A 12,760-nucleotide genomic window follows, 5' to 3' on the forward strand; every position below is an offset into this window, starting at 1 on the left:
GAAGTGACGAATTTGAATCAATCGGAGCGGTTCAAGCGTAAATGACTCACTCAATTGAATCTCGATGTGTCTGTTCCTCAGTTTTTCACATCCTCCGCTATGTTTACATCAGTACTACTGGCTTAACTCGTTAGTTAATGAGATTAACTAAAATAAGTAGTTTTGGTTTCCAGCCAGATGTGGTGCAGGGAAAAAATGTCAGGAGTGTGACAACACCAAAATGTGCAAAGTCAATGTCCGTCTCAAGATGAGTCTCATCTTTAATGCCATTATCAAAAAACTTTTTTATTAGAATAAAATGACTCGACTGCACCTTAAATCATCGTTAATGTCATCAAAAGACCGACCCTCCAAACCATTAATGTTGAATTACTGTCTGGTGAAGTTTACCATGTTTCACTCTTGCATCCAAACTAATGAATGAAGCCGCTGCGCGCTCCCGTTACCGTTACCTCTCTCTGTGAAGTCTGTGACCGTTAATCCGCCGCTTGAATCCGGTTCTTCACACACTAACGCGGATTTGTCTCCTTCTCCTTCACTCTGTCTCTTTTTCCCTTTGCTTTTCCCTTTGCTTGACGACATGATGTTTGATGTGTCATTAGATGTGTTAAACACACACAAACACACTCACTCACAGCGAACACGTGAATGTAAACTTCCTGATGTGAAAGTTCAACTCCTCCCCGTCAGATCCCGTAAAACACGTAATATAAAGGCGTTAAACACCTCATCGTTACACAATACAAACTTTATCAACAGAAAACCCTTGTGCGTTTACTTTAATCGATATTATGTATTTATTCGAGTACCATGTATTGCAGGCGGATATATTATAATTGAACTACGGTGCCACTAAAGTCCTAAAGCCAAAACGTTTACAAGATTTAAATTAATTCATTAATTAATAAACATTATATTAAAACAAAACAAATCATATAGAAATAAATAAATAAATAATACATAAATGATATTAAAATAAAATAATTTAATTAAACAGATTAAAAGAAACATATTAATTAAATAATAATTCAAAATGAAAATAAACAGACAAATGATATTTAAAAATGAATTCATTAAAAAAATCAAAATTAGATTAAAAATAAATTATCAAAAATTGGATTAAATAATAAAGAAATAGATTAAAACAATAAAAATAAATACATCATAATAAATAAATAAATAAATAAATAAATAAGTACATTAATAAACATTTAATTAAATAAGTACTTTGAAAATAAATAATATAAATAATAAATAATTACATTAAAATAAAACAATAAAAATAAGCAAATAAAGATAAATAAAAATTAAATTAAATTAAACAAGTAAATAAATGCGTAAATAAATAAACATGAAAATTAATATAACATTAAATAAATAAACATAAAAAAACAAAATTAAACTCAAAATTCATAATTAACAAACAGATTAAAGTAAGAGATTAAAGTAAAGAAAAAGTAAATAAATGAGTAACTAAAAATACTTACAATAAATAAAAATAATTAAATAAAAAGCAAAGTAAAAATAAAATAAAAAATAATTAAATTCTAAATAAATTCTTTAAAAATAAAATGCTAATATAGCTAATAATTAATTAGATTAATATAAAACATTTAAAAATAAGCAACTAAAGAGAAATAAAAATGAAATTAAAATACATACAAATAGATTAATAAAGAAATACACAGATTAAAAAGTAAATGAATACATAAAAATAAGTAAATAAACAGATAATTTACCAATTAGATTCAAATAAACAATAAATAAATAAATAAATATAAAAAACTAAATTAAACTCAACACTCATAATTAACAGAGAGATTAAAGTAAAAAAAAAGTAAATAAATGAGTAACTAAAAATAACTATTATAAATAAAAATAATTAAAGTAAAAATGAAATAAAAATGAGATTAAAAGAAATAAATAATTCAAAAATTACATTAAATAATATAGAAAATGTAAAACTTACAATATAACATAACAGAAACTTTGTATTTTCCAAATAATCTTTTATATTTGTTAGTTATTGGGTTTTCATAGAATAAATTGGGTTTTATACAAAAACGATGACTTTGTAATTTTAAGATAGGGTCTTTCGTATGAGAATGATCATATGCGGGGTGTTAAAAATCAAAAACCAACTTCTGCTTATATCAAAGCGGTTCTGTATTTTGATACGCGCCACTACTACAGTTAATACGCGTTTGCTCGGCTGCTGCTGGTTGTTTTGGTGTCATGGTGAGCTGGATCATGTTGGCCGGGTTCTGTAGGGTCTCTTCTGTGTTCTGCAGGTTCTCCTCCGTGTTCAGGCAGCGCAGGTTTATTTCCGCCGGTTCGGCCCGTTTTGTCTCCGGCTGTCAGGAGCGGCTCTGCCGGCCTCTGCTGTCCGGGGACGTGGATCGGTTCGGAGGCGTAACGGTGCGAGACTTTCCGCCGGACATCAGCGAGGACGAGTTTACCGAGCTGCTCCGGGGTACATGAGTGCAAATACTCAACAAACATGAACACGGAAAAATAATACTAAAGTCATACATAAATACAGTGTGCGTGTTATGTGTGTTATGTGTGCGTTTCCGTGTGTTATGTAGTCAAACGCACAGCTGGTTTTCCACCAATCATATTAGTGGAGCACAGGAATATTTATTTATTTATTGCATTGTCATCAATTTATTATATATTAATACGTACATAACATACAGTCTTCTATTTGGCTTGACATCTGATCTGATCAATAGTTAAGTACATGTGGATCACCTAGAAATAGCAGCCTATTGGAGATATTGTCCTATGTCATAATACTTTTTTATTTTATTTTCCAAAATCTTAAAATTTCGCTCATTTACAAAATAAAAAAAAAACCCACACATTTTATATCCACACTACCATTCAAATTTAGGGATCAGTAAGATTTTTTAACATTTTTTTATGAAATAAGTGTCTTCTTTGATCTGTTTTCTATGTGAATATCTTTTAAACTGTAATTTATTTCTGTGATGCGCAGCTGAATTTTCAGCATCATTACTCCAGTCTTCAGTGTCACATGATCCTTCACAAATCATTCTAATATGCTGATTTGCTGCTCAACATTAAAACAAACAAAGTGAATAAGTGAGTAATTGATATAATTAAATAAGAAAATAAATAAAAACTAGATTAAAATACAAATTAAATATAAAGAGAAATAAAAAATAAGATAAAGTAAATAAAGAGAAATAAAAATTAGATTAAAATAACTACACAAAAAATAGATTAAATAACAAATGAATAAACAGATTTTAAAAGCAAGTAAATAAATACATTAATAAAAAAAGTAAATAGAGTAATTTAATAAACATAAAAATAAGTAAATAATTTAATAAACAATAAATAAATAAACATTAAAACAAACTATAAAAATCATTAAATATAGAAAAATGAGATTAAAGTAAAAAAATAAATAAATTGCTAAATAAAAGAAATAAAAAATGAGATTAATGGATAATGGATTAAATGGATAATAATAATTTCTTAGTATTTGCACATAGCAAGAACATCTGACCCGATAAATTATAGTTAAGTACATCTGGATCACCTATTTCTTATTCATTTTAATTAATTTCAAAACTTTAAATTGTGCTTATTTATAGGATTAAATAAAAACACTTTTTTAGGAATCAATAAGATTTTTTTTCTGAAGTCTCTTCTTTGATCAAAAAATAAAAAGTGAAATATTATTATCATTTAAAAGATCTGTTTTCTATGTGAATATATTGTAAAATTTACTCCTGTGATGCGCAGCTGAATTTTCAGCATCATTACTCCAGTCTTCAGCTTCACATGATCCTTCAGAAATCATTCTAATATGCTGATTTGCTGCTCAACAAACATTTCTGATTATTAGCAATGTTGAAAACAGTTGTGCCACACAATATTTTTGTGAAAACCGTCACACATTTTATTTTTCAGGATTCACAGATGAATATAAAGTTCAAAGGCACAGCATTTATTTGAAATGGAAATCTTTTGTAACATTACAAATGTCTTTTTCAAGTATGATTTTTTTTATCCTGATCCCATACCTTTGAACTCTAGTGTATATAATATAAATGAGCACGTGTCTCTGTGTGTGTGTGTGTGTGTGTGTGTGTGTGTGTGTGTGTGTGTGTGTGTGTGTGTGTGTGTGTGTGTGTGTGTGTGTGTTAGTGTCTCTCGGTCGGTGGCGGTCAGACGGACGGGTGGCCGTATGGCTGCATGTGCCCATCGCTCTCAGCAGACTCTCCGCAGCGGCGGCGCTTCACGGCTTCAGCTTCCATCACGCCCGGAGAGACGTGGCTGTTCTCAGCCTGTGGCTCGGACCGGGAGAGGACAGACTGCCTGCGTTCGCCACACATCAAGTAGGAGTCGCTGGTAAGAGCAGAACAAGCGATTCTGTGTTTGACCAGCAGGCGGCGCTGCTCCTCCGGACCGCTGTCAGAGCGCCGGACACAGACATGTTTGAACATGCCCGGAAAGATGCCCGGGCAACGGCATGAGCTCAGTCTGGCAGCCGCCTGCGTGTTTGTGTTTGATTAAAGTCGAATGCTACGAAGGTGAAATCCCACGTTTGGAATATTCTAGCAGTGAATAATCCGACCGCATTTCCTTTCTGTACGATTTCCAAACCAACAGCCGCTGTGTGATTTTATTTAGACTGTAGGAAGATTAATTGTTAAACATTTATGGGACGATTTCAGATCTCACGAAGATTTTAGCTGAGGATCATATAGTCTGATCATAACAGCTCAAACTGAGTAAAAATAAGAAGAATTTTCCGCAGATGCTCATATGTATATGATGGAATTCTGATGCTTTTAATGTAAATCAATGAGATCTTTATAACAGTAGACCAGATATTGACAATATTGTAAATATCAGTGGTCGCTCTATATCTCCAATAATGTTGTAGTAAGATGAGATTGAACTGATCCAAACATATAATGCAATGCAATCCAATCCAATGACGATCGAGAGATGAACAAGTAAACATTCCTCTAAAGATGTGAGATGTTTTTGAGGCTTGAAAGTAAAACTTCTGGAAACAAACGTTCCTCAAAAGATCCTGATGATCAGATTTTATACTCAAATTATTATGGAGAATCAAGTAAAGCCAAGCTGCTTCAGTCCAGTAAGTGTTCATCTGGAAATATGACTAGTTATTCTGACGTTTACTTGATAAAAATCAGATTTTAAAGATTTATTTTTTGGCATTTTTGCCTTTTATTAAGACAGGACACATCAAAAGTGACAGGAAGCGAAGTGGGAGAGAGATGGGGCGGGATCGGTAAAAGGTCCTCGAGTCGGGATTCGAACACGGGACGTCTGGAGCGGCACGCTGCCCAGAAGGCTATCGGCGCCGACAAAAAAAAAAATCTGATTTTACAGCAAAAAGACATGTGAAGCACCAGCTGAAGGTGCACAATTGTACAATTACACTAAAAGAGCTTTTACTTGATTAAAAAAAATTGTGTATCAAATATGATACAGTTCATAGGGTTAAAACTTGTTAATCCACATTTCATAAATTCTTAAAAGGGTTATCGGATGCCCATTTTCCACAAGTTAATATGATTCTTTAGGGTCTTAATGAAAAGTCTGTGTAAAACAACACCCTTTTTACCTTAACAAAATCAGCTCCGCAAAAATCATCTCATTCTGGTCGAGGCTGCTTTAAATGTTAATGAGCTCTGCTCGCCCCGCCCCTCTCTTCTGTCTGTGGAGTGACGAGCCTGTTTACTTTAGCCGCGTTTAGCCGCTAAACTTCCTAACTAGCTCATTATTATGAAAGGTGATTGCAAAGATTCATAAAAAAAACCCTTATACTCACTTCTACTGTAAGTGAAGCTGGATCATGAATGATTCGCGCAAACATAGACGGATATATGTAGATCGGGAGGCGCATTCCCTTCACAAACAAACGTAATCCACTGCATCTTCAGCGGCTCAGATGTCGGGAGTAAATGACAACCACTATGTTCATTATTACATCCAGCAACACAACACCTCAATCACTCAATCGGAGATATTCTTGTCTAAATTACATCCCTGCTCCGGCAACAAAACATAGAGGTCGGACTGTTACAGCTGATCTGAGGTAAGAGCTCATGTCAATCAACTATCGTGGGAGCGGCCTCTGTGGGTGTGATGCCACACCCACAGGCATCTGAGAACAGCTCGATTTGAAAAAGGGAATATTATTTTTACAGATTAATTAAAAACCACTGCATGGATTTTTATCATTATAGGGTAGATTTGTACATACACTGACAACACACATTAATGTTCAAATAACATGAAAAAGTGAACTTACCTTTAAATCACTTCTTGTTTATAAACTAGTGTAAAGCAAAAAAAAGCTTTTAGATAGATATGTAGATAGATTTTCAACTGTTTGAAAACTAGTTTTTATCAGGGTTAAATAAACTTAACCAGCATTTCCCCTCTGCCCTGCATCTGTGGTTTTAAGCGGCTCACAAGTGTGTGTGTGTGTGTGCCTGACTGCACGCCAAGGGGGAAGTTGAGTTCCGGAGTGGGTCATATAAAACCACACACACACACAGAGTCCTACTACATTACAGACATTCCCTTTCAGTTATTCACGTCTGTTCTTTTTCTTTGTAATCGTGAATTATTGCTGTCTTGTTTGAAGGTGCTGTTGTGGACGAATCCAATGGCAAAGTCCTTGTTGTTCAGGACAGAAACAAGGTACAGAGTCACTCTTACTTTCAACATTGACGTCTCTCTGTGTCTGATAAAAGGCTCTGTGCTGCTTAAAAAATTGCACTGAAATTATTTTTGTTTTAGGTAAACAGTTTCATCCCTATAATTTTGGGCGGCATGTAAACAAACATGCAGTCAAAGCCACACTGTTGTACCTGTGAAACCCGGTACACTGACCTTCCTCTGCTGAGAACGCTCATTTGGAGCAAACAGAGCACAGTTAATAAAAAACACCCTGCAAATGTACGTTTAGTAAACTAAACTGGTATATTTAAAGCCTGCTGAATTGGAAAAAGTAATTTTGTACTTAATGCACTTGTTGTGTGAAAGTTGTGCTGAAGTCCAACTAAAGATATACTTAAGTATATTTGATTGTGCTAAAGTGGAACTATTGCATGTATACTTTATAATATTTTGCATTTAAAGACTGATATTATTAAAAGATCACACAATCCTCATCAATAGTGACATTAAAACATATTTTAGGCTTAATATTAAGAAATGTGCATTGTGCACAAGTAGTACTCCAAATTAAATTTATTTACAAATTTTATATCAGTAAAACTCAAGCGGTATGTCAGTAAATATGTTAATAGACTTGAACTATATACTTAGTATAAAATAAATGCATTTTAAATCTATTATGTTTATACTAGGAAAGTCATAGTTATGAGATAAGTCAAAATTATGACAAAAAGTGCAATTATAACATGAGAAATCAAAATTATGATATACTAAGTCATAATTATAAGAATAAAAAAGTCGTAATTATGAGATAAGTCAAAATTATGACAAAATGTCATAATTAGAGATGAAAAAGGTGAAATTGTGGCATAGTAATGAGATAAGTTAAAAAAGTAAAATAACGACAGTTACAATTATGACATAAAAAGTCAATTATGAGATAAAAAGTTGAATTATGACAAAGTGAAATTACCAAGTCATAATTATGAAATAAAGTCTAAATTATGACAAAGTCATAATTATGGGATAAACGTCAAACCACAGTTACGACATACCAAGTCATAGCTGAAATGAAATAAAGTCAAAATTGTGAAAAAATGTCATAATTACAGATGAAAAAGTTGAAATTATGGCATAATAATGAGATAAGTTAAAAAGTAAAATAATGACAGTTCAATTATGACAAAGTGAAATTACCAACTCATAATTATGAAATAAAGTCATAATTATGAGATAAACGTGAAATCACAGTTACAACATAACAAATCATAGTTATGAAATAGTCAAAATTGTGAAAAAAGAGAAATTATGATGAAAGAAGTGAAATTATGAGATGAAAAAAATCAGTTATAGTCATAGTTATAAGATAAAAAGTAGAAATTATTTTTAAAAAAGTGATTAATTCACAATTATGACATGCTAAATCATTAAACGTCAAATTATGATAAAAAGTGCAATTATGACAGTGAGTCCAAATTGACATAGGGCAAAAAATGACTACTTATATCATAATTTTGAAATTTTTAAACTCATAGATTAATTTCAACTAGGTTTATTATAAATGTGAATAACAACTTTTCATTTAATAATTATGTCTTACCCAAGCATGTTTTTATTTCTTAGGTGGTGGAAATGTGTTTCCATACTTTACTGAACCCTGTGAGCGAATTTACTACTTCACATTCAGCTCTGTGGGACAGTCCACCCTAAAACCATCATTCTGTCATCATTTACACGACACTGTTCGGTGAAATCCCTGTGTCTGACAAATTTCAGTTGCATTTGACCTCCGTATGACGCCTAATAAAGGTGCACGGGCTTTAGTAACTTGAATGTGGGAAGCTTCTGATGTCATTTGCACATCTATTTATTTTTTCTGTACAGAAAACATGGTTTAGGTTTATTAGGTTTATTTTTGTGAAATCTTTGGTTTAAATAGTAGTTTTTACAGTGCATTTACAGTTTATGATGTTGTCATATCAAAACAACGTTGCAGTTTCATGGAAGAAAGAAAATAATACATGGTCAGAACAACAGACGTTTGTAGTAAATAATGACAGACGGTTAGTTTTCAGAATTTGCACCTGAATCAAGTCTAATTCAGGAAGTCCACGACTGAACGGCTCTTAGAGCGATAATGATTTCTGTGTAACCTCGTTAAACGTCTGCCTTCAACTCTCAAGTGCGTTTCCCAGTAAAATAAACAGCTGGGTTTTGCCCGGGGCGGCGTGCGCGGCGGGCGACTCTCTGCTCTGGAATGGAAACTCAAAAGATTGTTTTATCCACCAGCCAACATCTTTCCTCCGCTTTTATCTTACGTCACGGCCCGTTTCGGTCGTCATTTACTGGTAAAATGGCCTGCGTGTTCAGGTTTAAAATATCTCTGGGAGTATCAGAGGTTGGACTGCAGCTCATTTTAGTTAAATTGAGTTATTTATCTTCGCGGGGCAGATTGCATCTGGACGCACCAACTGTGTTAATAAAGATCAATCTCGTGGGGATGTTTCTCTAGTGTCGAAATGATTAAAACCCCCGCTGAGCAGTTCATCGTTCACCAGTGGAAAAACAATGACACATCGCAATGTGCTCTGATGCAATAGAATGAACTCACCGGCTCCGTCCCAAACCCTAGTGAGCTGCTGGACTGTCTACATAGACAGCATCCGGACTGAAATCAAACCTGATTTGAGCACAGACACAAAACATGTAACCAACACTATTAGGCAAAATAGTCATTTAAAGGAATAGTTCACTCAAAATGTGCTCACCCTCAGGCCATCCACGATTAGGATCAGTTTGTTTCTACATCAGATTTGGAGAAATGTAGCATTACGTTACTTGCTCACTAATGTGGTGAATGGGTGCCGTCAGAATAAGAGTCCAAACAGCTGATAAAAACATCACAATAATCCACACCAAAAGAAACAAATCCATCAAGACGTTTTTAATTAAAATATTCATCCATAATACATAATAAGACTGAATCAGGAGAGAAATCTGCACAGATAATGATGGATTTGTTTCTTTAGTCTTCTCAAAATGTTAACTGATGGACTGGAGTTGTGTGGATTACTTGTGGATTGTTTTTATCAGCCGTTTGGACTTTCGTTCTGACGGCACCCATTCACTGCAGAGGATCCATTGGTGAGCACGTCATGGAAAGACACATTTGCAGACGAGGGAGAACTGGATCCAAATGCAGTTAAAGTTAAACAAAACAATAAAATCATAAAGAGCATAAATCTAGGAACCAAGAACATCCAAAACCAAAAGTAGGAACATAAAGAGCAAACCAAAGCAAAGCAGAAAGAGAAAGAATAGTGAAAACACAAGGGCTTATAAACACAGCGTAATAGACTAATGAGAAACAGATGAAGACAATCAGGAGTTAACAAGGGGAACAGGAAGCAGGAAGAAAACACAAACTACAAATTACTTTAACACTTCGCGTTTACTTTCAGCTTTTCATTTATTTTCAAAAATCAAATCTGTTTATATTTAAGCTATGTTATGAGCTATTCATTCAAGTTTTTTGAATACATTAAATGTTTTCATTGTTGTTCAACTTGTTTTTCATTTGCATTGTAGCTACGTGTGTGAAATATACTTAACAGACATTCAAAAATCTTCAAACGTATTTGCCCACAAAAATATTGCTCTTTATTGATAGTACAGAACAATTCTCATGTCAAACCTTCAAAGCTGTTACATTACATTGTATTTTTTAGTCAGTGGACCAAAAACCACTCAAGTAAGAAACAAAGTTTCATTTATAACTAGCAGCATTTTCTATTTTCTTTTAAAACTCGATACGGAAATACTGTGTCACGGACTTTAGTAGCCCACATCTCAAATCTAAAACCTATAAGACAACATTTTATGAAAATACTTGATATTGTGTTGATAGATATAAATAATATTTAGATCATCTGTGAATGTGGAACAAAACGATAAAATAGCAGAAAGATAAAATGACTAATTTTCATAAAAATATATATTTCTAAGAAATATAGCTAAGTGTACAGCTAAAATAACATGCATGACGTTTCTTTCCTTTTCAGACTAAGAATGCTTGGAAGTTTCCCGGTGGTCTGTCAGATCTTGGAGAAAACATCGGTAAGATGCGGATTCAGAACTGATGTTAAACCGAACGGCAACAGAACGTTCTTGTACACAAAATAAAAGCAGTGAAAGAAACTTCACCTGCTCCAAAAGTGCATTTATAAGAACATCATCTAAGACTTGAGACCCTTAAGACACTTAGTTACTAAAACACCCTTCTTTACTACAAATAAAACCATGTCTTTTGACAAATGACTTGTATATAAACTAGATTATTTATTGATTACATCCTTACATAGATCACAAAAGCTTTATCAGCTTTAAAAAATAAATGTTCTGTATAAAATTACATTGTGTTCACAAGCGTACAATAAAAGACTTCATTTAGGACCTTTGTTTCTTTATGTTTCTCTAAATCTCATTTAAGATACAGTAAACTACATTATTACAGTCAAACTGGTTGTGTGAAAGGAACAGTTCACCCAAAATGTTTAATTAGATAAAAATGTACTCAGGCCATCCAAGATGTAAAAGAGTTTGTTTGTTTGTCAGATCTGTAGAAATGTGTCATTCCATCACTGTCTCATCAACGGATCCTCTGCAGTGAATGGGTGCCGTCAGAATGAGAGTCCAAACAGCTGATAAAAACATCACAATAATCCACTTCTTCCAGTTGTCTTTCACATCAAAATCCTGCCACATATTTGTTTAAGGCTGTTTCGGCTTGTAAACGTTGCTTGATCTGCGCAGATTTCTCCCCTGATTCAGACCAGACCACTTTTTCACTGAAGGAAGTGTGATTATGGATTTTCTCTAGATTTTCAAGATGTTAATTGATGGACTGGAGTGGTGTGGATTACCTGTAATTAATTGTGATGTTTTGATCAGCTGTTTGGACTCTCATTCTGACGGCGCCCATTCACATCAATTGGTGAGACAGTGATGGAATGACACATGTACACAAATCTGATTAAAAAAAAAAAAACTCATCCTAATCTTGGATAGCCTGAGGGTCATCAGCTAATTTTAATTTTCGGGTGAACTATGCCTTTAAAGTCTAATGTGAATTTTAACCAACTAAATTCCTGTTGCTGTGAATTTTTGACAGTATTTATCAGCAGCTCAGATGCTAGAATGTGTTTGATATTGGACAGAGTTTCTCTGTTCTAACTGTATGCTTTATTTCAGGCAAGACGGCCGTTCGGGAGGTTTTCGAAGAAACCGGGGTCCGATCGCAGTTCCGTTCTCTCCTCAGTATTCGTCAGCAGCACAGGCACCCGGGAGCGTTCGGGATGTCTGACATGTACCTGATCTGCAGACTCAGCCCGCTTTCCTACCACATCGACTTCTGCACTCAAGAATGCCTGCGCTGCGAATGGTTCGATCTGGCCGAACTCGCCAAGACCGGCGAGACGACGCCGATCACGAGCCGCGTCGCCAAACTTTTGCTGTACGGACTGGAAAACGGTTTTCACAACATCGACCTGACGATGGAGCAGCTGCCGGCCGTATACACCGGCTTGTTCTATCAGCTCTACCACAGACGACTGCCAGAGGAGTAGAGATCTTATAGAGCAAAACTACACACTAGCACAAAATGATTTTGTATTGTTTTCAGGTACAAATATCTAAACATTCTTAAATCAATATGCATTTACTGGAAAAGCAAAATGACTTAAGATAGTCTTGTTTTCTGAAACATCTATGACATCAGTGAGTTTATGATTTAAACAAGAACAAATATCTGCAAATGGTGCCAGAAAATTAATCATTTCAAAAAGAAAAAAATGATTTTTTTCTGAGTTTTCATTTGCATTTTGTATTGTTTTAAGCAGAAACTCACATAATTGACACATTTTTCAGAAAACAAAACTTAATATCTTAAATCATTTTGAATCTCCAGTAAACCTCCTGATTTTTAAAAAAATAATAATAATAATGGGATATTTGTACTTGAAAATAATACAAAAAAAAAAAAAACAACTGCAATGCACTCTTT

At 33.9% G+C, this 12,760-nt stretch overlaps 2 protein-coding genes across 2 annotated transcripts in view; one reads left to right on the plus strand and one right to left on the minus strand.

The window, feature by feature from the left end:
- spata5 (spermatogenesis associated 5) overlaps positions 1-675 on the minus strand; it is a 63,438-nt gene extending 62,763 nt beyond the window's left edge. The window contains 1 exon segment of the mRNA XM_051127793.1: positions 453-675. Within this exon segment, the coding sequence (XP_050983750.1) occupies positions 453-582 (130 nt within the window). The 5' untranslated portion in view covers positions 583-675.
- A 1,543-nt stretch (positions 676-2,218) lies between these two features.
- On the plus strand, positions 2,219-12,744 carry nudt6 (nudix (nucleoside diphosphate linked moiety X)-type motif 6). The gene is made up of 5 exons (XM_051127668.1): positions 2,219-2,473; positions 4,183-4,386; positions 6,665-6,720; positions 10,761-10,815; positions 11,950-12,744. The coding sequence occupies exons 1-5, from the start codon at positions 2,236-2,238 to the stop codon at positions 12,321-12,323; spliced, it is 927 nt and encodes a 308-aa protein (XP_050983625.1). The 5' UTR covers positions 2,219-2,235; the 3' UTR covers positions 12,324-12,744.
- The last annotated feature ends 16 nt before the right edge of the window (positions 12,745-12,760 follow it).

The sequence above is a fragment of the Labeo rohita genome, chromosome 14 (assembly GCF_022985175.1).
Source record: "Labeo rohita strain BAU-BD-2019 chromosome 14, IGBB_LRoh.1.0, whole genome shotgun sequence".
Lineage (NCBI taxonomy): Eukaryota > Metazoa > Chordata > Actinopteri > Cypriniformes > Cyprinidae > Labeo > Labeo rohita.

What these genes read in the sequence shown, in the direction of transcription:
- nudt6 (XM_051127668.1), top strand. Translation starts at nt 2,236, where the DNA reads ATGGTGAGCTGGATCATGTTGGCCGGGTTCTGTAGGGTCTCTTCTGTG. An exon ending in GTTTACCGAGCTGCTCCGGG is followed by an intron (nt 2,474 to 4,182) that starts GTACATGAGTGC and finishes TGTGTGTGTTAG; the next exon opens with TGTCTCTCGGTCGGTGGCGG. An exon ending in TTGTTCAGGACAGAAACAAG is followed by an intron (nt 6,721 to 10,760) that starts GTACAGAGTCAC and finishes TTTCCTTTTCAG; the next exon opens with ACTAAGAATGCTTGGAAGTT.